This window comes from Nelumbo nucifera, chromosome 2 (assembly GCF_055504915.1).
Source record: "Nelumbo nucifera cultivar China Antique chromosome 2, China Antique-T2T, whole genome shotgun sequence".
NCBI classification, from domain to species: domain Eukaryota; kingdom Viridiplantae; phylum Streptophyta; class Magnoliopsida; order Proteales; family Nelumbonaceae; genus Nelumbo; species Nelumbo nucifera.
Window position 1 is genome coordinate 73,600,987 of NC_142650.1, and position 26,594 is coordinate 73,627,580.

The window sequence follows — 26,594 nt, forward strand, 5'->3', positions numbered from 1 at the left end:
AGTCATGCATAGATATTGTATACATCCACCAACTTCTGGAATATACCCTTGTCATAAGGAGATTCCTCTAAAGGATCTATAAGAGTACCTACCAATTTAAGTCCAAGTTTTCCAGTATCTTCCAACAAATCTAGGATACATTTCCTTTGAGAAATAAAATTCCTTTGTTGGAACACCCAATACCTAAGATATATCCATAATTTTTTCAAGCCCCAAAATTTACTCTCGGTAGAGGGGTGGCCACCATAAATTTTATCAAAATTGAGCAAAAGAAACCTAAGAGGGGGAGAAACAAAAACCTTACCCCTCAAAAAATCTATATAGAGGACCACCGGCTCATATCATATCAAGGACTGTCCGGCAGAACCTAAAAATTAACAAACTTAAGTAAAGGAAGACTCCCTAAGGTGATAAAAGGTGGATAAGGACTGGACTGGCCAACCATTTCAGAGGATTGCAAGATTTGGTTAGAAAGGAGGTTTAAGTTGGAAGAGATCAAGGGGGCAATGTTTTCTATGGATAGGTCAAAAGCACCGGGGCCATAATTCATCATGGCATTCTATCAGGACTGTTGGGACATATTAAAAGATGACCTAAAGGAAGTTTTTGATGAATTTTTTGATAGAGGAGTAATAAATCCTGGTATGAATGCCACATTCATTGCATTGGTGCCAAAAAGGAGTGGAGTGGGCCATCCAAAGGACTTCAGACCCATAAGCTTGGTGAATAGACTGTATAAAGTCATAGCTAAGGTGTTATCTTCAAGGATAAAGAAAGTGCTCCCTTCCATCATTTCTCCCAACCAAGGGACTTTTGTTCAAAATAGACAAATAACAAATCAAGTTTTGATAGCAATTGAGTGCCTTAAAGAAAGGAAAAGAACTGGAAGAAAGGGCATAATATGCAAATTGTATCTGGAGAAAGCGTATGATATGGTGGATTGGTCCTTTCTGATGGAGATTTTGAGTCACTTTGGCTTTGGGGAGAGGTGGTGCAAATGGGTCTGGGTTGTATCCAAACATGTCATTACTCGGTGCTCGTAAATGGATCAATGGTTGATTTTTTCGAAGCAGAGCGTGGTATTAGACAAGGAGACCCCTTTCTCCCTTTATCTTCCCCCTCATTGCAGATGTTTTGAGTAGATTAATAACCAAAGCTGATACTAGACAACTACTAACAGGTTGGAGAGTGGGGAGGGATAGGGTGTCAGTTACCCATTTACAATTTGTTGATGGCACCCTATTGTTTTGTGAAGGGGACGATGTGACATGGATTAGGAACCTAAAGCAGATAGTGCAACTCTTTGCAAAATTATCCAATTTAAAAGTGAATTTCGAGAAGATTTGCATTGCAAGTGTAAGCATGGAGGATAGAGAGTTAGAAGTTTGTGCTGAAATTTTGGGGTGCAATGTTTCTCAATGGCCTCTAAGCTTCCTAGGATTAGCCTTAGGAGCCAACCCGAAGGACTCAATCTTTTGGAATCAATGTTTTAAAACGCAGAGGCATGACGCGAGGCGTCCCACTACCTAGAGGTGAGAGGCATAGTTCAGAACACAAGAGGCGTAAGCCTCCCAAACACAAGGAGGCGTAAGAGGATGGGGGTTAGGAGGAGGATGAAGAGGAAGGGGGGATCTCATTTTCACTTTATTTTTAATAAAAATCTTTTACATTAAGAAGAACAAAGATGCATAACATTAGTTAAAAGGGAGAATCTTGTCGAAGTGGAGGCGAGCGAGAGAAGCGAGCTTGTTGGAGCGGAGCAAGACACCCCTAATTCAAAAAAACAAATTGGGCTGCATCGAAAAGGGGGCGGGGGGTTTGGGGGTGAAGCCCCCCATCCGAAGGGGCAGGAGACAAACCACTTTCTTTCCCCTTATCTTCTCTTCCCTTCCCTTTCCTTTTCTCTTTTTTTCATCTCTTTCTTTTTCTTTCCCTTCCCTTTCTTTTCCTTTCCTTTTTTTTCTATCATTTTATATAAGATGTGCACGAGGCATACGCCTCTAGCACGACTCATGAAAAAAGCACTAGAGGCGTACACCTCTTGCACCTGAGGCATACGCCTCAAAGGTGTCAGCACCTTTGGCATACGCCTCAGGGCGTTTTGGGAGCGCCTCACCTGGAGGCGCACCTCTAGGCATATGCCTCCCACGCCTTTTAAAACATTATTTGAAATCCAGTCGAAGAAAAGGTGCCAAAGAAACTGGCTTGTTGGAAGAAGGGATACATTTCCCTAGGAGGTAGGATCACCCTAATAAAGTCGACCCTAGAAAACCTCCCTATGTATAATATGTCAGTCTTTAAGATGCCAAAGGGAGTAAGCAAGAGCATTGAGAAATTAATAAGGGATTTCTTATGGGAGTCGGGAGAAGAAAAAATAGATCATAAGGTGTGCTGGGAGGTAGTAAGTAGCGATAAAAAGTATGGGTGTCTTGGAATAAGAAACATCCAAAAAAGAAATTTATCTCTACTAGGGAAGTGGTTATGGAGAATGCCTAAAGAAAGAGAGAAACTATGGGCAAGGGTGGTGGCGAGCATACACGGGCTTTTGGACAATGGATGGGACGCTGGTCCACTACATCGAGCTACTAGAGCTTCCCCTTGCAAAGCCATACAAGTGATTCTACCTTGTTTCTTGCCTCTTGTAAGGTATGTACTCAATTCTGGTAACCTAATCAAAATCTGGGATCAAATCTGGTATGGGAACTCCCCTTTGAAGGACTTATACCCCTCTTTGTACAATTTATCGTGTTTCAAGAATGATTGGTATTTACTGGTATGGGAACTCCCCTTTTTTCTTTTTTGACAGTGGGGCTGTCTCTATTGCCCACACTGTGTTTGTAAAAAGGCTTTTTCAGCAATACTGATTGGTATTTACTCTCCTTGGCTATTTCTTTGGTGATTACCTTGAAGTTCCAGATCTGAAAAGGGAACTTCGGTTGAGTGCACAGTGCCTAGAAGTTTCTGATTACTTCTTGAAGGCTGAACCAAGATGTTTTTTGGTGACTCGTGTAGAAGTTTCTGCTTTAGTCTTGGTTCTCACAACTTTCGGGTGTAGTTTGGCCTTGTGTATTGCCTTCTTGTGGTCAGCTGAACTCAGTCCTTGCTTGTCCTCATTCAGTATACTTGTAGAAGTCATCTGAAATCATACTTGAAGTGTTTACATGATGTACTCCTCAGAGTTTGAAAACAAGAATGGTGCTGAATATGGACTGGTTCAGGGGACTCCAAGTGATTCTTTATTGACTGTGACCACTGTCAAACAAGATGGAACTAATTATCTGGCATGGTCACAATCAGTAAAGATTTATGTATGTAGTAGAGGAAAGTGGGGGTTCATTTCTGGAAGCAAGAAGGCTCCCCCAGAAGATGATCCATCCTACGAGAAGTGGATGCAAGAAAATTACACTGTCATTGGGTGGCTTGTGAACTCAATGCAGCCGCAAATTAGCCAACACTACCTATGGATGAATTCAGCAAAGGAAATTTGGGACAGTGTTGCAAAAACCTATTCCCAAAAACTCAATGTGGCCCGAGCATATAAATTGAGAAGTCATGTAAAGAATTTAAGGCAAGGGGAGAAACTTCTAGCTGTATATTTCTCATCCCTGAAGTCTCTATGGCAAGAGATTGACCTAATTGAAGCTGTAACTTGGGACACCACCAATGATGCAAAGACCTATAGAAAATTGGTTGAAAGGAACAAGGTGTTTGAATTCTTAACCGGACTAAACCCAGAATATGATATCACAAAAAAGAATATTCTTTCCAAGGAGTGTGTCTCATTGTCACAAGCTTATGCATTGGTGAGTAGTGAAGAGAGCAGAAGGGCTGTCTAGGTTCAAGGGGCTGATATTAGAAATCACTTTGCGAATATGGGGGTTAAACCTAAAGGGAATGCTGGAACTTCTGGTGGCACAGGAAAGAAAGAAGTTATATGTGAGTATTGCAAGAAGCCGAAGCACACCAAAGACAAGTATTGGAAATTACATCCTAATCTTGTTGCCATTCGGTTTTAGAAAAAACATGATAGTAAAACATCAGGAAGTGCAAATGTAGCTGTCGGGCCAGATGGTGACAAGTACTATACTGAAGAGATGTCTGCTTCTGCACAGTTGGCAGCCATGAGAGCAGAATATAAAAAGTTTGGGAAGATGATCAGTCAGCTGGGTGATGTGACTTCTCCTTCCAACCCTTCAAGAAATTCTTCTTCTTCTGCATTTGCTCATTCAGGTATAAGGGCTTCTGCCAATCATGCTACCACTTCAGGTAATCACGAGATCCCTTGGATTATTGACTCAGGTGCTTCTGACCAAATGACCAATCTTTCTACCTTGTTTGTTTCATATGACTTGCTTCCTGGACGTGATAAAATCACTTTAGTTGATGGTTCACTTGCCCCTATCTCTGGTAAGGGAACCATCAAGGCTACGGATTCCTTGTTCCTACCTTCTGCCCTTCATGTACCTAAACTAAATACAAATTTGTTATTTGTAAGTAGTTTAACCAAGTCACTAAACTGTTGTGTAACATTTTTTCCTTCCTACTGTGTTTTTCAGGATCTGAAGTCTCAGAAGGTGATTGGGAGTGGCCATGAGGCAAATGGAATATACCTGCTTGATACTTCGGGACAATGCACTGATCATCATGGGAATGTTGCTCTCGGATCTGTTTCTTCAGAGTCTGTTAGTCGGATTATGTTGTGTCATCGTCGTTTTGGTCATCTGTCTTTTTCTGCCTTGAGTCATCTATTCCCTGAACTGTTTAAGGGAATTAGTTTGTCCAGTCTTCATTGTGAGTCTTGTGAGTTATCAAAGCATTGTAGAAACAATTATCTTTTGAGCAATAAAAGATCTTCTTTTCCTTTTAATATTGTGCACTCTGATGTGTGGGGGCCTTACCACTTATCCTCTATGGGTGGCTACAAATATTTTATCTTATTTATTGATGACTTTTCTCGGTTCACTTGGATATTCCTGATGAAATCCCGTGATAAAGTTCCAAAACTTGTAAGACAATTCCATGAATTTGTCCTAACCCAATTTGATACCAGGATTAAAATCTTCAAATCTGACAATGCAAAAGAATATTTGAGAAGAACCTATCCTGCTATCTCTCTGACATGGGGGTTATTCATCAAAGCTCCTGTGTTAGGACCCCAGAATAGAATGGAGTTGTTGAAAGGAAAAATAGGCATATTGTTGAAGTTGCAAGAAGTATCTTATTTGCCTCACGTGTTCCTACAAGGTTTTGGGGTGATGTTGTTCTTACTGCTACCTACCTTATAAAACGTATGCCATCCAAGGTTTTGGGGTTTAAGTCTCCCTTCAATCTCCTTCATCCGGACAAGGACCTTTTTTCCTGTTCCTCTTCGTGTCTTTGGCTGCACCTGTTATGTACATGTTCCAAGTGTCCAAAGGCATAAATTTGAACCCAAAGCTCAAAAGTGTATCTTCCTTGGTTATTCCCCCACACAGAAGGATTACTGTTGTTTTGATCCAAAGACTGGCACTAGGTATGTCTCAATGGATGTCACCTTTGATGAGCTTTCCCCCTTTTATGGTTCCTCTCCGGATGGACATTGTCCACAGGGGGAGGATTTGTCACAGGTGTTTGCTCTTCCTCTTCCTATCCCTGTTGAGTCTCTTGATGTGTCTGCTTCTCCTTCAAATGTATCAAGGGTGGATCAGTCGTTCCATTCTCCCTATCCTAATACTCTACCTCCTCGTCCTATCCTCAATCCCAAGGTGTATCAAAGGCAAAGATCCAGAAATGTGCAGGTTGTTTCTCCTACAATACATGAGCCGCATACACTTCCAGTCACAGAAGAGACAACAGGTACTGTTTCAGCACCTTTGGAGTCATCATTCCCTGACCTTGATATTCCCATTGCTGTTAGGAAAGGAAAACAGAAGTGCACTGCACACTACATTTCCAAGCACCTTTCTTACAGATTGCTTTCACCTTCTAACTTTGCCTATCTCTCTTCTGTTGCTTCTAACCCTATTCCCAGGTCTGTGTCAGAAGCTCTTAAGATTCCAGAATGGAGGGATGCTATGAGATCTGAAATCGATGCCCTACACAAGAATGACACATGGGAAGTGGTGGATTTGCCTGAAGGGAAGGATCCAGTCGGTTGCAAGTGGGTCTTTACTATCAAATACCGAGCTGATGGCACCATTGAAAGGTACAAGGCCAGGCTGGTTGCAAAAGGCTATACACAGACATATTGATTATTTGGAGACCTATGCACCTATTGCCAAGATGACATATGTGAGGGTTCTATTTTTAGCTGCTCACTTTGACTGGCCCCTTTATCAATTGGATGTAAAGAATGCATTTCTGAATGGTGAATTACATGAGGATGTTTATATGTCTCTTCCTCCAGGGATGTATGGAACTGATAAGAAAGGGAAGATATGCAGGCTGAAGAAATCTCTTTATGGACTAAAACAGTCCCCTAGAGCATGGTTTAAGAGATTTAGAACAGCACTTGTTAACTTTGGTTATGTGCAGACACAGTCCGATCATACTCTTTTTGTGAAGAGGAGTGGACCTCTAGCAGTATACCTCATTGTGTATGTAGATGATATTGTAGTGACTGGTAATGACGTTTCAGAAATTCATGATCTAAAATATTTTCTCCATACAGAGTTTGAGATTAAAGATTTGGGGGAATTGAGATACTTTCTTGGCATAGAAGTGGCTCGATCCAAGGATGGGATTCTTATCTCCCAAAGGAAGTATGTTCTTGACTTGCTCTCTGAAACTGGAAAGATGGGTGCTAGACCAGTTGCTACTCCTATTGATATGAGTTATAAACTCTCTACCTCAGATGGGACATTGTTAGAAGACAAAGGAATCTTTCAGAGACTTCTTGGGAAACTTTTGTACCTATGCATGACTCGTCCAGATATTGCATATGCAATCAGTTGCATTAGCCAATTCATGCATGCTCCCCGAGACACTCATATGGCAGCAGCGGAGCGAATCCTATGTTATTTGAAGGGCTCCCCAAGAAAGGTAATTCTGTTTTCCAAGCATGGTCATATGAAACTTGAAGCCTACACCGATGCTAACTGGGCTAAACATTGATGACAGAAGATCTACTTCTGGGTATTGCAGCTTGGTGGCTAGTAATGTTGTTTTTTGGAGAAGCAAGAAACAATCGGTTGTTGCTCGGTCTTCCGCTGAAGCAGAATACAGGGCCATGGCACATGGAGTTTCTGAATTATTATGGCTAAAATCATTGATGGAAGAACTTGGGGTTGAATATGACAAGCCACTGATGTTGTACTGTGATAATCAGGCTGCCATCAACATTGCTCACAACCCAATGCAACATGATAGAACTAAGTATATTGAAGTTGATCGACACTTCATTAGGGAAAAGGTCTCTTCGGGTGAAGTATGTCTTCCTTTCACATCTGAAGGACAGTTGGCAGATTTTCTCACCAAAGGCATTCGCAAGGCAAAACTTCAGCATGATACCAGCAAGCTTGGCATGATTGACATCTATGCTCAGCTTGAGGGGGAGTGTAGAGAAATGGCCCATAGGCTGTTTATTCTTTCTTGTTATTTATGTCTTTCTGTAATGGGCCTTATTCTGGGCCCATCCTGTCTATATTATGTTCTTTGTAAATTCTTGCCCAACTAAGGGCCTCCTTGTAATTATTCAAATCTATCTTAATAAAATAGTGTTAGGGTGCTGAGAGAGAGTTAGGTTCGAAACTCTCATTCTCAAACCCTCATTGCCGAACTCTCAAGGTCTACTCTCTTTAGTTTTCTTCAAATTCCATGGCTGATGAACTACCCAAGCAAGGGGTCGGGAGAAATCTAACATTCTGGGCACAGATGTAATTTTTTAATTAAAATTAAAGGGGAGAAATAAGAGGGCTTGTCTCTCACCCACCTTCTCTTGTACACTTTCATTTAAATTCAATGAAGTTAACAGTTATTCATCAAAAAAAAAAAGAAGACAGCAACCATCTATTCTAATAAGATCTTGAACGTGTGAAGGTAAACTATCCAAGCTATCATAAATAATCTGTTGAGAAGCTAAGCAACCTAGCTTTGCAAGTGCATCCGCCGGTTGGTTAGCTTTCCCGTAAATATGTAGAGAAAAAATGTCCATAACCTCCTGAATCTGTATGGTCCAATATTAGAGTTTCCAAGAGGCTGCGCACCCCCCATTAATAATGGCAATCAAAATAGATAAATCTGATTCCACCATAATCTTATTCAAGCCCAAGGCTGTGGCAAGATGCAAGCCCTCCAGTAAAGCTTTAGCTTCAGCTACCAAATTTGTATCCAGCCCATAGTTGCTGGATAAGGCACTAATAAAATCATTTCTTCCATTTCTAATTACACCTCCTCCACCACAAGGCCCAGGATTCCCTCTAGAAGCTCCATCCACATTCAATTTAAAATAACCCTCTGTTAAAGGGTTCATGTAGACAACCTTCAATCTCCTTCTAGTAACTGGCTGAACTGTTAATCCCAAACCACTTATAGAGATCTACTGACCATGATTAACTGCATTTTCAAACTTCAGCAAAGGTGAGACTTCATGCACCCATTTCATCACTGTCCAGATAATCATTTGTGAACACCGAAACTTGTTCTCCATTTTACACCAATTCCTCCTTCCAAATTTCCCATACTGCAAAGCAATCACCAGGCCCACAAGGAAAGACTATTGATTATTTGACCTATTTGCCACCAAAAACCAATGGGAGAGATATTCCCTTGCATTATCAACTCCTCTATAAAGATATATCCTTAGTTACAAAGGTCCTTGGTTTCAAATTCATTGCAGGAATTGTTACAAATAGTAAACCTCATATTGATTATTCCCTATAACAACAATATTATCAACATAGATAATCCAGGTAGTTACTAGGCCATCTTTCCTCTTTGTAACATCTCAAGCCAAGCACATGGAGATTACTTAAGGCCATAAAAATAGTTTTCCCATGCAAAAGCAGCAAGGAACAAGTTTAAATATAGTTCAAAATCAAATCATCACTTAAAAAACTCCTTTCTAAGAATATTGAGTATATAGCTTATTGTATTCTTTCAGATAGTATTCCTCCTTCCACTTCTTACCAGCCATCTTAGAGCATAAGAAAGAGAAAATTTTGAAATATAAGCACACAGATATGATTTGCCACCATGTTAGAAGTGTTACAACAAGTAATACATTGGATAAGATCATTTTCTAAAATAAAAAAAATGAAGGCAAAACCTACATCAAAAGTCAAAATCTATAATTTTGGCAAATAAAAGATTGTTTAGAATTACACCTCTATCATCAATATTGCACTATCAGTGCCAGCAAGCACCAAGTCCAACTCTGATTTTTCCATTTCTTTGGTGGTGGGATTTACAATAAACTTGTTGTCAACCAGACCCACTCGAACCCCTGCAATTGCTTTGGAGTTTGGAACTTCTGAAAGAGCGCTGCACACAGTAAAGCCTAAGAAATAAGCTATCTTGCGAGCAGTAATGAACAGAAAAGTTAGAAATGCCAAACAGAAAAAAGAAAATTTTTGCAGACTTACACTGCTATTCCAGCTGCTGTAACTGCCAAACAATCAGGAGGATGCAAGCCATCATAACTCAAAACCTAGGTATATGATAATAGCAGTGAATAGAGCATTCCAAATAAGATATATCATACTTCCTAAATGAGCATTTTTGAGTCAAGAATGAAAAGGTTAATGACAGACAAGATGGGCCACTATGAAAAAAATATTATTCGTCCACTTTTAGATGCAGCCAGATAAGACAAAATAGTATCAAGCATGATGTTTGACAAAACCTATAAGAATAAAGTCTTGAAGACTTGAAAATTTTCATGGATCCAGAACTACCATAGATCTTGCAGTTGTACATCGGCATGAAAAATTCCACGCACCAAAAACGCAAGTCGTGTACCACTTTATTTATCATGGTAGCCTTTCCCCCATGGTATTCATAATACCACAAGGTTCAAAGATGGTGTTTGTTCTACCAAAAGCAACAGTGTGCCAAGTTATCATCCCAGCTTTTGGGAAGTTGCAACAGATATTGAAGCTGTTAGAAGATTGCTTCATAGGACAATTTGTAAGATCTAACGCAGATGAAAATGAGGTTGTGGATTGGGCGACAGAGGAATGGGATACTATAAAGCCATTACAAGTGAGAAGAATAGGACTTTTTAGTTCATATTGCCAAGTAAGGAGGAAGTTGACCACAAGTAGAAAAGAAACAAATAACCCCTTAAACCAAATTCACACCTCCAAACACAGGCACATAAACCAAATTGACAACCATCACCAAAACCCAATATCTTAGGCTTTTTGGTTGTAAGTGGTGTCCCATCTCCTGTATGTACGTCCCACATGTGTGCATATGTATTGACAGATGCACATTGTGATTTGGCTTGGACGCAAGTCTTGACAGATGCACATTGTGGTACTTCCATGGTTCGTCTGCATCCCATGGTTGAGTGGTTTGCACGCGATGATTCCCAGGGCTCTACCAGTTCCCCATGGTCAAATGGGTTGGGTAAGAGTGGTTGGTGTGCTGTTTCAAGAGCTGTGCATTTTCCCATGACTCCACCCATGGTGACATGCTCAGATAGGTGAGCAGTTGGTGGTAGGATCCTTATGGTTGTAAAAAAGGGCTGTTGCGTGTCAAGCTTGGTAATCAGCTTCCATTCAAATTAAGGCTTTTGAAGGTGATGCTGGAAGTCTTGAAGTTGAATTTCATAGTGATGATGCTTGCTATAGAGTAGAGGTTAAGATCATTTGCAGGGGGAATTGTAGAGTTAGTAGCAGAGGCTGAAGTGATGCAGGGACGGAAGCAAGGAAAGAATCCGTGCTGAATAAAATCAGTTTTTTCCAACTACTCATCCAATGATACTTTCATAATTTGGGTGTTCGGTTTCGGTCATTTCAAATTTATTTTCTTGTTTGTTGGTATCTCAGGAATAGAGTTTAAGTTCCAATCTTCTAGAATTTTACTAACCCCAGTAAAAATTGAAACTATATATGGTAAGTTTCAGTGTTACTATTTATAGTTGTCGAGAACACTGATGTGGGCCCCACAGCTGTGGTCCCCACTGTGTTCGTAGGACAGTATGTGTAATTGTTTAGTCATGTTAGTGTTAGTTGGTGGTCAGTTTGTTATTTCAGTTTTTTATTTGCTTTATTTGTCATGTAAGTACTAAGGGCAGATCTGTCCTTTTCCCCTATGTACGGAACATAACCTATAAATACTAAGAGAGTGGCGGCGGCAGGTCAATTAGAATCTGTCCCTTCTTTCAAACCTTTGTGTTCTCCAGTTCTTCTCCTCTCTTTTCTTTCTTTTTCTTACTTTTCTTCTACCTTTCCTAATCTGAAATCTATTAGGGTTCAAGGCTAATTGTAGTCTTGATCGCCTACTTGGTATCAGAGCTTATCTAGGGTTTCTCATGTGAGTCTAGTCTAGCCAACCACATGAGAACTATCTAGGGCTGGAAGTTTATGAAGAAGTGTTAGTTGGCTGATTCTTGGAGGTTACCAGAAGAGTTTAGCAGCTGTTGAAGACTTGCCACCGCTTGCAGAGTGTTGGTAATCAGGAAGAATCAGAGAAGGCTAGGGTTCAGGCAACCTTGGAAGGTAGCGAACAGCATTCTCTAGGTAAGTCTTATTTATTTTCTAGAGATTGCTATCAGTCAAGATATGTTGGACCTATCTAGAAGGAGCGGCCGAACTGTTTTAGGGTTTTCTCTCTATTCTAGGGTTTGACATTAACCTTGCGGCAAACCCAATTGTTGGGCCGAACTCTTTTATCTTCTTGGAAAGTGCTTGTTTTAGGGTTTTCTCTCAGAGGTGATCAGTTTTAGGGTTTCACATTGACCCTACGACAATACCTAACTGTACGGACTGCTTGGAAAGTGTGGCTGAGCACTTATTTCAGACCTACGATTAAAACCCTAATTCTGTTCTAGCATCTCAGATTGCTCTCTAAACTGGTTTCAGACCTATTTTTTGGTTTCGAGCTCTTTTAGGGGGTGAAAAACTTGTACGGACTGCTTGGTACTGTGATTGTCGATTGGTTCCAGATCAGATTTACACTGGTTTCATGCATATACTGTGATTGCCGATTGCTTTCAGATCAGACCTGCACTAGTTTCATGCATATACCATGATTACAGATTGGTTTCAGATCAGACCTGCATTGATTCCATACCGATTTCTGATTGTGATCGACTGTCCAAGTGTTGTTTTCTGTTGTAGTAACCCTAACAGTTCGTAACTACTGATTCTTGACCAAAAATGGAGTTTAAAAATCAGGGAGAAGGTAGTTTTGGGAACAGTAGTTATGGTAGTATATCGGAAGCTGGGTTTCAGATTACAACTATGAGATTTGACGGGTCAAACTACTTGGAATGGACCCAATCAGCCTTGATGGCTATTGGGGGAAGGGGAAAACTAGGCTACCTCTTGGGTGATGTGAAAGAACCTTCCAAAGAGGACCCAATGTATACCAAGTGGGTTCAAGAGAACTACTTGGTTGTGACATGGCTGTGTAATTCTATGCAGCCACATATCAACCGAAATTACTTGTGGGCAAAGACAGCCAAGGAGATATGGGAAGTTATAAAAGAAACGTATTCCCAACCCCTTAATGTTGCCAGAGCCTATGAACTGAAGTGTGAAGTGAATAGTCTTAAACAATGAGAGAAACCAGTTTTTGTCTACTTCTCTACCTTGAAATCCCTGTGGCATGAGATTGATCATCTAGAGACTCTTGAGTGGGAGAGTCCCAAAGATGCACAAACTCACAGAAAGCAAGTCGAGACAAATAGGGTATTTGAATTTCTGGCTGGCCTGAATTCAGATTATGACATTGTGAGGCAACAAATATTGACCAGAGATAGTGTGACCCTCTCTCAAGCATACTCCATGGTGCATAGTGAAGAGACCATGAGGAAAGTCATGATGCAACCTCAGCCCCTTTCCCCAACCCTGGCAGCTATTAAGCCTAAATCAGGGGGTGATCCAGAAAGGGACAGGAAGAAGGAAGATAAACGGGACTTGGTATGTGAACATTACGAGAAACCCAAGCACACAAAAGATACTTGTTGGAAGCTGCATCCTCATTTGGTCCCAGCAAAACTGAGAAATAAGAAGGGTAATGCTCATGTGGTTGTGAATACTGATTCAGCATCTTCGTCAGGCACAAAAGGCACACCCCTAGAGACTTTAGCCATGGTTTGGGCTGCCCTAATACAGTTGGAAAAGGAAGTTGGGAGTTCAGCTCAGCCATCTCAGTCACCATCAACCCCTGCCACATCTGCATTTGCACATTCAGGTACTCGAGCCTTAGCCTACCATGCTTCAGCTCCAGGTAATATTGAACACTGTTGGGTAATAGATTCAGGTGCATCCGACCATATGACTATCTTGCCATCATTGTTCACTACTTATCACTTGTCATCTGGTAGAGATAAAGTATCCTCACTTGTTCCCATTTCTGGCAAGGGTGACATCAAGTTATCGGAAACTATCTCTTTATCTTCTGTCTTGCATGTTCCTAAGCTTGATACTAACCTGCTTTCAGTCAGTAGTATTACCAAACATATGAACTGTCCAGTAACCTTTTTCCCTGACCGATGTGTTTTTCAGGACTTGGAGACGAGGAAGGTGATTGGGACTGGCCGTGAGAGGAATGGGATCTATCTGCTCGGAGAGAGCTCGTTGGGAAGAGCCAGTGGATAAGAAGTCCTTTGTTTCTCAGTTTGTGAGTCCGGTTATACTTTGGCATAATCGATTAGGTCATTTATCTTTCCGGTCCTTGAAGAGTCTGTTTCCTGCTTTATTTGAGTCTGTTGAGTTGTCAAAGTTGAGATGTGAGAGTTGTGAGTTTGCCAAACATTGTAGAACATCTTATTCTTTGAGTAATAAAATGAGTAATAATTCTTTTGATATTGTGCATACTGATGTTTGGGGGCCATATCACATCCCTTCTATGGGTGGGTACAAATATTTTCTGTTGTTTGTTGATGACCATACCCGTTTTTCTTGGGTCTATCTTATGCGTTCTCGAGATGAGGTTCCCGCTCTGACCCAAAACTTTCATCAGATGATTCTAACCCAATTTGGGGCCAAAATCAAAGTTCTTAGATATGATAATGCAAAGGAATAATTTGCTAAGCCATTGACCTCTTACCTCCTTAATCATGGAGTTATTCACCAGAGCACTTGCCCTCATACACCACAGCAAATGGGGTTGCCGAAAGGAAGAATAGGCACATCTTGGAGGTGGCTAGAAGCATTATGTTTACCTCCAATGTACCTATTCGCTTCTAGGGTGATGCTATACTTACGGCAGTATATCTCATTAATCGGGTTCCTTCCGGGTTCTTGATATGAAAACCCCTTTTTCCCTTCTATGCCCAGACGATGAGTTGTTTACCGTTCCCCTTAAAACCTTTGGTTGTACCTGTTTCGTTCAGCTTCTCGGGCTCCATCATTCCAAGTTTGAACCTAAGGCCTCCAAATGCATTTTCCTCGGTTATGCACAAACTTGAAACAAGCTCCTTTTAATAGAGGGAAATAGAAAAAATAGAGGGAAAACCGTGATGTTAGGCTTGCTTTCTTAACAAGCCCCAACCTTTATTCACCTGCATAACTTTATATACAGTTTTCATTAGTGACTCCCCAAAACATTCGAGCAAATGAATCTCAGCCAAACAGTTTGCCAATCTCAGTCTCAAATCAACAGAGACCACCATTTGCCTAGCTAGTTGTTTGATTTCCATTAAAACCTGTATATGTTGCCATGTAGTTACAAATTGATTTAGGTTAATCTTCTAATTGAAATTGAAGTCTATGCAAGGAGATCCAAGCCATCATGTTTAGTCTATCAATAGTTATTGTGATTGGACATTGGAATTTGAATTTATGGAACAAAGGTCTATTTTTACATTACCTAAGGGTAATAGTGTTAGCTTATTTCTATCCACTTCTCTCTTTTATTTTCAAAGTGCATTATTTCTTCCCTCTCTTTTATATTCAAATCTGAAATTCTCCTCATTATTACGATCCTTAGTTCTCCCTCTATTTCACCACCACATTCACCCCTTTAAGACTTTCTCCTTCCCATCCTACATCATGAATACAATGACATGTTTAGGGAAAGGGGCATAGCTGGAATTTAAAAGCATGATTTTGGATTCAAGAACGCTATTGTGAGGATGGCTACTCAAGAGATGTAGCATTGGAAACTGAAAAAAAAAATAAGAAACAACTTATAGTTTCACAGGAGCAACTTATCCTCAGTAAGTATGGCACCATTTGCCCAGCTGAAGGTGGGCTGTGAAGATCATAACAAAAATTATGTGCCCATCTAGAACATAGTCGAGGCACTTCCTACGACCATCATATCCTCTTTCATGACCTCCGCCTGGCTTTCTACCATCACGTCAACTCCTATACTTGGAGGAACACAACCTCCTCCATTACCATGTCTCCACCCTATGAACTCCATATCCTCCACCTTTAGTAATAGCTATAAAATATTAGTCTAATGTCATAACCAAAAACAAAGGTGTAATATAGTGAGAGGATTAGAGTCATAGTTGTCAAGGCGACGCCTAGGCGACAAGGTGCCCTTGGAATCTCGCCTTGCCTAATCGCCAAGCAGTTTTCTATAGTGTGTTATGACAAACTTTTATATTCTTAATTTTTTGAGGTTATAATTATAAAATAGACATTTTTAAACTAAAATACTCATTTTGTGTGTTTATATACTAATTTCTTATTGTTATTTTCTTAATTAGCATTTAATCAACACAAACATTGCTTAATGCTGTATTGAACCCTCAAAGACTTCAAAACCTGAAACAATAAGTAAGAAAGAACATAAAATGTTGTCCAATCAACACATTTTCTTCTTTTTCTTTACTAATTTTGTGTTTTTATATACTAATTTCTTTCACCTTTTCTTTTCTTCTTTTCCTATAACAGAAATAGGGGTTCAGCCCCTATATTTTTTGAATTTTCTTTTCTTTCTTCTTTTTCTTCTCATGAATATGTTGGAATATGTTGATTTTCTATATTTTAACATGAAGTTTATACTTTTCTTATGAAAATTATGGATATTTATTAAGCAAATATGATTATTGAACCTAGGGAACTACCCTACGATACATGTTTTTGCTTGAAAAAAATCCATCGCCTAGGCAACTAGGCACCCCCCTGTCGCCTAGCCTCACCTTGGCCCCTTGAAAACTATGATTAGAGTATTCGGTTCATATGAGGAACAGTTATATATGTGTGTGTGTGTGTGTGTGTGTGTGTGGTCAATGGCTTCAATAAAATATCTGCCTCCTTGGGGATTTTCTTATAATTTTGGATGATTTTATTATATAAAAAGATCCCTCTCATTGGAGAAAAGCAGATTGGCATGTTGCACTGTTAGATCAAAAAAAAAAAAACTCTCCTTGTTCTCTTCTCTTCTTTCCTCTTTCTCATTATTCATAACAAGAAATTTCAACCAAAGTTAAGCATAGTAAACTTAGAAGATAAAGACAGCAGTATTTAGAATGCTTTATCTATACTATTATAAAGCAGATACTTGCCTTGGTTTTGGTGCAGGTCATAAAAGTTAAATTTGATTATCTAATGTCAACCTATATCTTTACCTTTTACATGCAATGTGCATAGCATGTGCCTTTACCCTAGTTTGATAAAAAAACTACCTTTTTGATCAGTTATTTTGATAAAAACAATTACAATAAACAAAAAGAATAGATCGATAAGACAATTAATAGAGAAACAGTTAAGGTGGAAATCATAAAAGCTGTACCCAAGAAAGTATTTGTGTTTCGTGGTAGAATCCCTTTGGCATGGTTGGGCGCAAAGGTCTATCAATCAATCTACAAATAAGAACCTACATACAAGAAATACAAATTTGATGGATATCTGAAACACACACACAAACAAACATAACTCTTTCACAGGCTTCAGTGGTCAGTAAATCTAACAACTCTTAACTCTTGCATATCTTGCTACACTTTCAAGCAAGCAGCTGAATAAAGTCATCTTGTAGGAGTATGGAAAATATATTAATAAAGTACCAAATATAAAGATAATATGTTAAAAAACCATAATGCAGATAAGTAATGGCATTATGTGCAAAACAAGCAGCAGTTATAACATAGAAGATACAAGCATAACAAATCCAAAGGTAAATATTACAACCACTGTTTTTTTTTTTTTCTGGACTGAGATCCATAGAAGATAGAACAATAGACACTGTTACAGATTTTTAGGGTATCAAACACCGCACAATGGACAATCTTTAAAAGGAACTACAAGTGTAAGGCAATGACTCTTGATAACATCTTTAGCTTGATCATCCTTTCAGAAAATTGATACATAATGCATAAACCAAGTAAGAATGAGTAGAATAAGCTCTTCAAGAAGGTATATATTGCCTACAATTCAAGAAGGCATAATGTTGCTACTGATGTGAAAAGCCACTTCCCCTCTCTAGGTGGAGTAGAGTGGATATGCCTTCTTGAAATGGAGTGTCCTTATCTAGTCTTCAAAAGTCATCTATTCCCAAATATGTTTAAAGGAGTGTCCTTATCTAGTCTTCATTGTGAGTCATGTGAGCTAGCAAAGCATTATAGACATTCCTATTCAATCAGTAATAAAAGATCCCTTTCTCCTTTCCATATTGTTCACTCTTATGTGTGGGGGCCATATCACATGCCAACCATGGGGGGCTACAGATATTTTATCCTTTTTATTGATGACTATTCTCATTATACTTGGATTTACCTCATGAAATCCCGGGATGAAGTACCCACTATTGTGAAAAATTTTCATGAACTCATCCTCACCTAGTTTAATACTCGTATCAAAATATTCCGTTCTGACAATGTTAAGGAGTATTTTGAGAGAACCCTTTCCACCTACCTTGAAACCTTTGGGGTTATTCATCAGAGTTCTTATTCCTACACTCCACAACAAAACAGAGTGGCGGAAAGAAAGAACAGACATGTGGTTGAGATTGCCAGATCCCTTTTGTTTGCCTCCCATGTGCCTATACGTTTCTGGGGAGATGTTGTTCATACTACTACCTACCTAATCAACCGTATGCCCTCCGGGGTCCTTGGCTTTAAAACCCCCTTTAGTCTTCTCTTCTTGGATGAGGATCTCTTTACTCTCCCTCTCCGTGTATTTGGGTGTGCTTGTTACGTGCATATTCATAGTCACCAAAGGCATAAATTTGAACCTAAGGCTCATAAGTGTGTTTCTGGAATATGCCTCTACACAAAAGGGTTATTGTTGTTTTGATCCAGTTCGTGGCACCCGCTTTGTATCTCGGGATGTCACCTTTGCAAAGTTGACTCCTTTCTTTAATATTCCTTCTGAGGGGGAGAAATCTGATGAATCCTTTGTTGTGTCTCCTGCTGTTCCTCTTCCCATCCTTTGTGAGTCTGGCCATGGGGTGTCCACCTCTTCCACTGGACCCACCCTTGATACCCCTGCTCCTCCTCTTGCTTCAGCTCCTCCTCTCCAAAGGTGTTACCAAAGGCAGCGATTCAGACATATGCAGGTTGTTTCCACTCCTTCAGAAGAGCATCTTGTCACTCCCATAGTTCCTGAGGAAACAGGTCAGTCCTCTGTCGACCCACCTTTGCCTGTCCCAGATCTTGACCTTCCTATTGCTCTACGCAAGGGCAAGCGGAAGTGTACAGCCCATTGCACCTCCAAGCATTTATCTTATAGCCTTCTCTCTCCTTCCTACCACTCCTTTCTTGCTTCTATCTCTTCCCATGTGATACCCAGGTCTGTACCGGAAGCATTATCTCAACCTGAATGGAGGGATGCTGTGATGACTGAACTTGAAGCATTACATAAGAACCATACCTGGGATATTGTGGACTTGCCGGAAGGGAAGGAACCAGTGGGGTGTAAATGGGTGTTTACCATTAAATATCACTCTGGTGGCTCGGTTGAAAGGTATAAGACTAGGTTGGTTGCCAAGGATTACACCCAAATGTATGGCATTGACTATCTTGAGACCTTTGCCCCGGTAGCTAAGATGACTTCAGTTAGGGTTTTGCCTTCTCTAGCAGCTACCTTTGACTGGCCCCTACACCAGTTTGATGTTAAAAATGCTTTCTTGAATGGAGATCTGCATGAAGAAGTCTATATGTCTCTACCTCCAGGGGTGTATGGGAAAGAGATGAAAGGCAAGGTGTGCAAATTACACAAATCCATTTATGGTCTCAAACAATCTCCTCAGGCTTGGTTTGAGAGATTTCGGGCTGCTCTTGTCTCCTTTGGATATACTCAAACACAATCTGATCATACATTGTTCCTGAAGAGAAATAACACTCTGGTGACCTTCTTGATTGTTTATGTTGATGATATTGTGGTCACGGGTAATGACCGTGAAGAGGCCAAGAAACTAAAAGGGTTCCTCAATTCTGAATTTGAAATCAAAGACTTGAGAGACCTTCGGTATTTCTTGGCCATTGAAGTTGCTCGGTCTAAGGAGGGTATTTTCATATCTCAGCGCAAATATGTCCTTGATCTTCTTGCTGAAACTGGTAAACTTGGAGCTAAACCCGTCTCCACTCCCATTGATCCTAATCATAAACTTTCTACCACAGATGGTGAACCTTTGTCTGATAAGGGAGTGTTTCAGAAACTGCTTGGGAAGTTGTTGTATCTTTGCATGACTCGGCCAAATATTTCCTATGCAGTAAGTGTTATTAGTCAGTTTATGCATTCGCCTAGAGATACTCATCTTGTTGCTGTAGAAAGGGTCCTGTGCTACTTGAAAGGTACTCCAGGGAAAGGTATTCTATTTGCTAAGCATGGTCACATGAAGCTGGACGCCTTTACTGATGCAGATTGGGCAGGATGTGTGGATGACAGGAGGTCCACCTCAGGTTATTGTTCTCTGGTGGGAGGAAATATTGTGTCTTGGAGAAGTAAGAAACAATCAGTGGTTGCTAGATCCTCAGCTGAAGCAGAATACAGGGCTATGGCTCATGGTGTATCAGAACTACTATGGCTACGATCTCTCCTAGAGGAATTGGGGGTGGACTATGAGAAACCAATGATGCTCTATTGTGACAATCAAGCTGCTATCAACATTGCACATAATCCTGTTCAACATGACAGAACTAAGCACATTGAGGTTGGGCATTTTATAAGGGAAAGAGTCTCTTCAGGGGAAGTTTGTTTGCCATTTATCACATCAGAAGAGCAACTGGCAGATGTCTTGACCAAGGGAGTTCCAAAAGGGAAGCTGACACACTATATAAGCAAGCTGGGCAAGATTTTTTTTCTTTTTTGCCAATAAATTATGGAATTATATTAAAAGAAGAAAAATGGACATAAAGAACCGTGACAGCATTGTGGCTCAAGCAAAACAGGACAAACAAAACATATGTACATAATTTAGGCCAAAGACAAGGATCCTCTGTCCTCAAACCACCTAAACCCTTTAACATTTTGCACATCAGGGAATATTGGTCCCTTGCCCATTTACAGACCGCCCACCTCTCCAATGGCCCCAACAAAAACAAAGAGAAAACTGCACAACATATCTAAAAAATATCAGATATTCATTAGCTTGAAAGTTTACAGATAGGGACATGGAGTCCATAATAAGTGCTTCCAATACAGGGGAATGCATCTGAGCATTGGAAGATGATAGACATGTCTTTCATCAATCAAAAAGAAAAAGACAAATTAATATTAACATAACAAGTAAAAAAATAGTCTCAGCAAATAAATTATGTTTATAGTTTGGAAGAATTAAAAAAAAACTTGGTGAAGAAAAAGATTAAGAGGGGAGAGAGACAGAGTGTGGAGAAAAAAGATTGTAAGCTTATGCCTAACTCATAACTCATTAATATTTATACTTATTAGAAGATTTATCAATAAATACTTATTATATATAATCTGGGTGTAAGCAAGGAAGAAAAGAAAGAGAGAGAAGGGAGAAGAGAGGAGAGAATAAAGGATTGGAAGTCAAAAGATTATGCTGGTGGCGCCGGCCTTTCTATTTACACCCAAGAGAAAATTAAAAAACAAAAAGACAAAAGTGCCCTTCAGCACATCAGTACTAAAAACAACAAGATAACATTAGAAGCACAATTACAATTTTAACCTCCAATAACAAGTTACTTAAATACCCTATTTCATTAAGCTTCTACATTGCTACATTCCTCCTTAACTGGAGTACAGATATTCATCACACTCAACTTGCATAAAATACCACTCAAAGTAGGAGTCTTTTTCTTTTAAGTAAATCATAGGTGTTAATTCTCTTTAGAAAGGCTTCCCAGCAAAAAGCACCCACATGAGGTGGTAGGCTTGCTCCAAACCTCCCCAACAAGAAAAGGCATCCTCAAACTATCCCTTGGCTGAACTAAGACTGAAAAGAAAGAGGCACAACAAAATGAACCAAAAGAGAAAAGAGTCCAAATTCAACTATCCCTGCTAGTGGGATACAAAAAAAAACCTTTCAACCTTTGGAGAAGAGACAACACAGCACTCATTTCCGACTCACGAAGCCCTCTCCTGAAATCCACGTCCTAGTCAAAACCAAATGGTGAATTAGAAGCCACAATGAAAGAGGAAATAGGCCCATCCCTACAATTGGAGTGGTGTAAAGAGAGGGAAATTGCTCCATCAAAATTGAATTTACCAACCACACATAATCCCAGAATTTGACACAATTTCCAGAACAAGAATTATACCTTACTAATGGCAAGAAGGATGGTAAAATTGCATGGATGGACTTCCAAGCAGAAGCTCTAGAAGCCTTAGCCAAAATACCGGAATCCCAGCAATCAGCCGCAAGCCCATGAATACTGATGATAACTTTTGTCCACAACTTATCACTATCCATAGGTAATTTCCGCAACCATATTCTTAACAAAGTAGCATTCCTCTCCTAGATGCTCCTTAACCCTAACCCACCAAACATCTTGCTTCTGCTAACCACTTCCCACCTTACTCTATGGTCCTTCTTCTCCTTACCTAGCTCCTGAAGAAAGTTCTTATCAATTTTTCAATTTTTTGCTAACCCCTTCAGGAATCCTAAACCTCAACTAAAAATACACTGGCAAATTGGCAAGAGTAGACCTAATTAGCGTAATTCTTCCCACCAGATAGCTCCTCTTCTAAGATGCATGCTTCTTTGTGAACCTTTTAACCACAGGATTCCAAAAATTGCTTGTCCTTAGATAATCCCCCAATGGTAAACCCCAACCAATGTTTTAAAACGCAGAGGCATGATGTGAGGTGTTCCACTACCTAGAAGCGTGAGGCGTAGTTCAGAATGTAAGAGGCGCAAGCCTCCCAAACACAAGGATGCATAAGCCTCCTTATAAGGAGGGGGATGAGGAGGAAGGGGAGGAGAAAGAAGAGGAAGGAGGATTTAATTTTTCTTCATTTTTAATAAAATTCTTTATATTAAAAAGAACGAAGATGCATAGCACTAGTTGAAAGGGGGGTCTTGTCGAAGCGGAGGCAAGCGAGTGAAGCAAGCGAATACTCCTCATCACCTCAAGCAAAACACCAATCAACCAAATCATACGCCTTTTCTAGATCCAGCTTGCATATAAAGCCCTTTTTTCTAGGCCTTCTCATCTCCTCAACACTTTCATTGGCAATTATAATTTGATCAATAATTTGTTTGTCCTTTACAAAAGCCCCTTGAGATTGTGAGATTATGGAAGGGAAAACTGCTATAATTCTTCGAGAAAGAACCTAGGCAATGATCTTGTATAAATTATTAACCAAGCTAATCAACCTGAAATCCTTTAGGTGCAAGGCATCATCCTTTTTGGAATCAATGCAATAAATGTTGAGTTGAGACCTGGATTAATCATTGCCCTTTCATAGAATTCTTCAAACACCCCCTGTAGATCATCTTTTAGCACTTCCCAACAATCTTGATAGAATGCCATAGTAAAACCATACAGTCCAGGAGCTTTAGATATAAAGAACACAATGCCCTGGAATTTCACTCAACTCAAACCTTCTCTCTAACCACTCCCTAGAATCCCCCTCTAAACTAGACCACTCTAGGTCCTCAACCCATACTTTCTCATTCAACAGTCTCCAAACAATAGATTTAAATTGATCCACAAACACTTGGCCAATCTCATCCTATCGAGAGATAGTAGTACCATTTACCACAACTTTAGAGATAAAGTTTTTTCTTCTCCCATTGGCCAAAGCACTGAAAATTATTTATTTTTCCCTCCTTCAACCAATTAACCCAAGATTTTTGCCTCCAACTAACCTTCTCTTTAAGTAAAACATACTCCAATTGTTTCTTCAAAGACCATCTCTCTTCTTTATCTCTTTCTTCAATATCACCCATAGTTTCTTTCAAATCCAAATTATTAATTTTGCTTAATACCTCTTTTTTTTCTCTTCCAATCTTCTAAATGATTGGATGTTCCAATCTTTAATTTTGGACATGAGCTCCTTCAATTTCCAATGAAATTTCATGCCTTCCCATTTAACCCTAGGATTGCTACCTTCCCACCATTCCTTCACCTTCTCTACAAATCCCCAATTGCGCAGCCACATATTCTCAAATCTAAAAGGAGCTAGACTCCTCCCACCCTTGTTTTCATTAAAGATAGATAATGGTCAATAATCTAAAGTGACTCTTGGTAATATTTTGGACCTGATACTCCCCCAGTGCTCCTCCCAAGTTGTAGTAAATAAGAATCTATCCAGTTTGGAACAAACTAGGTTAGCCTGCAAATTTGACCAAGCAAATTTGTTGCAAGCAAGGGGTGATTCCTTGAGCTCAAACCCATCAATGAACTGAATAAACTTCCCCGTGCTTGTACTTATTCTCTGCCTTGGGTTATTTGATTCATCTATGAATCTAATCACATTAAAATCACCTCCCAAGCACCAAGGCCCATCCCAAAGACCCTTGATATCTTCTAGCTCCTCCCAAAATTCATTCATCTCCCTATATCCATTGGGGTCATAAACATTAGTCGAAACCATATTCAACTTGTTGGGATTTAATTGACATTGTAAATTTGCCAACAAGTTCTTCAACTCCAATCACAAAATCGTTGTTCCAAATTGTCGCAATGCCACCTAAAGCACCTCAAGCTAGGAATATTGCCCAACAAAGGCCTCTAGGTCTACAAATGCTTTTAGCCCACCTTCTATCAAAATCAGCCAATTTAGATTCCTGAACTAAAACTACATCAAGCATTTCTCTCCTAAGCACCTCTTTAATGATGGCTCTTTTTCTAGGCCTCCCCATATCTCACATTCCAACTAGCAATCTCCATTTCACCAATCTCAGTTTAAATCACCCCTTAACTCTACACCTATTTGCTTCCCCTGACCCTTTCCTTTCTTGCATTAAACTCCTTGCACCCTTCAACATCTCTCTTCAGTTTGTCAACCTCACTCATCTTCCTTTTCCCAACTTTACTTTCTTCCTTATCTTTCTTGAGGGAAGTTTTCAAGTCATTTGGATTCATCAGCCTGCACCCTAGCTTAAATACAAAGTCATCCACTGAATCACTTGTATCATCACCATCCTCTTCCTCCCTTGATGGCTCAAGGACACTCTGGACTTTCCTTCAGAGACCACTACCTTTTCCTAATAGGAATTTATCAACACCCTTGAAGACTTATTCTAAGAGAATAAGGCCTTACAACAGGGTCCAATAATAGGGTATTTTTGTTATTTTACAATTTTTGCTATAGGGTCCAATAATAGGATTAGATTGTCTATTTATAGTTTGTTTGTGTTTAAAATTTCAATGTCATTGCATAAGTAGGATTAGAGCTATTGAGTCTTTTTTTTAATTGAAACAAGATATGACAGCTTAGTTGAGTCCTGCAAGGATTATTGAGTCTAACAGTTTGACTCCTAAGATTATTATGAGTTTAGACTCTATAAATATACTCTACAAATATGTATGGACGTTTTACACAGAGCAATGAAGTTTATTAAGTTTTCTTCAGCTTATGCTAATTATGGTGAGTGATTCACATACCCTAGAATGATTCTAGGCACCCTATGAGTGATTCCAGGTATTTTCTCTCTTCTTGCTCACCCTATTTTCTTTCATATTCCTTCAAGAAGGCATTACGGCCATCAACAGCCATAAATTTCTGAGCAAAGAAGACCATCACACATTCTCTAAGAATTAGAAAGCTGGTCCTACATCATTTCCCCTCCCCTACTCTTCTCAGAATTTCTTTCTCTTGAGATACTCCAACATACTATCAATAAAATCCCAAATTCTTCATGCCTTTTCCTCTTCTTCATCCTTTCCAATCCTAACTTCTCCACCCTCCCCATCCCCATTAATCTTACCCTTAGCTTGCAGCTTAATGGCTTCCTTCGGACTTGGAAGACAAGGTTCAAACACAAAAAAAAGAAAAAAAAGATTAGGTGGCATTTGATAACGCTGAATCTACCTCTTATCTCTGAAAAAATTGCTTTTCAGAGGTAATAGACATTTGGGGTCATCTCTTAAAAGTTTACCTGAATGCCACTTTCAGAAATTCTGATCTTAAACTTTAAGACCCAAGCCAAGCACTGAGTGCGGTCAGATGCGTTTCAAACCTGGTCAAAAGTCTAAAATATCCTTGATATTTTTAATAATGACAAATTACACCCTCATTTCTCAATAGAAGCCGATTCGATCTATTGCCATCGAACGAGACGGGAGACGGCGATAAAGAACTTGAAGAAACCCTATGATGGAGATCTCACCAGAAAGAAAATCTCTCTCAAATCCCATTCTTCCTCGAAGAAACCCTTTCGGTAGCTTCGACGTCGACCTATGCGAAGCCATGGTTCGAATCCCATTCTTCCATGCTTTTTTTTCCTATTTCGTTACCCTTGTTTTCATCTCATGGCTTTAAGCAAAACCACTCATAACGACCCTCCAAAGGAACGTCCTTCACGATCGTTTCTGTTCAAGTTTCTCTGATGCAGAGAAAAATCATCAACCTCCGCCTCTATTGGCATGTTCTCCATTGTCGATCTCTAGCGAAAATTCGACTCTGATGGCCTCGTTCTTCGAGTTCGCTTGACGAAGTTGTCTCTCTCCTAAAGCAGCGAAGCCATGGTCTCTCACCCCTGTCTTCCCCGCCATCGTTGTTGCAACTCTCAGCAAGGGCGGTTAACACCCTATCTCCCTCCCTGTCTCTCTCTCTCCCCCTCTCCATCTCTTCTCCACTCCCGACCACTGTTGTCTCCGCCCCATTCGCTTCTTCAATCGCCAGTTCCTCTCGCCATCTTGTTGCTGGAATGAAACCTTCTCTCCCCTCTCTCACCATCTTGCCTCCTAGTTTTGCTTCAGATACCAGTTATTATATCATCCTATGTGGGAATCTAGTCACATGGAAAAGAAAGAGAGTTTAGTAGCCAGAAGTAGTGTTGAAGTTGAATACAGGGCAATGGCACACACCACTTGTGAATTAATTTAGTTAAATCATTTCCTCCAAAAGACTGGCATTCCTATTAGCAAGCTAATCAAGTTCTTCTGTGATAATCAAATCACCGCTCACGTTGCTTCC

At 39.9% G+C, this 26,594-nt stretch overlaps 1 protein-coding gene across 2 annotated transcripts in view; it reads right to left on the bottom strand.

Annotated features, from left to right (window-relative positions):
- Positions 1 to 26,594, bottom strand: part of RIF10 (polyribonucleotide nucleotidyltransferase) — a 133,828-nt gene that overhangs the window by 102,335 nt on the left and 4,899 nt on the right. For both annotated transcript variants that reach the window (XM_088898679.1, XM_010268416.3), the window contains exons 5-7: positions 16,840 to 16,923; positions 9,561 to 9,625; positions 9,303 to 9,459 (exon numbers count right to left, since the gene is read on the bottom strand). In XM_088898679.1, the coding sequence (XP_088754805.1) occupies positions 9,303 to 9,459; positions 9,561 to 9,625; positions 16,840 to 16,923 (306 nt within the window). The remainder of the gene's footprint in view (positions 1 to 9,302; positions 9,460 to 9,560; positions 9,626 to 16,839; positions 16,924 to 26,594) is intronic.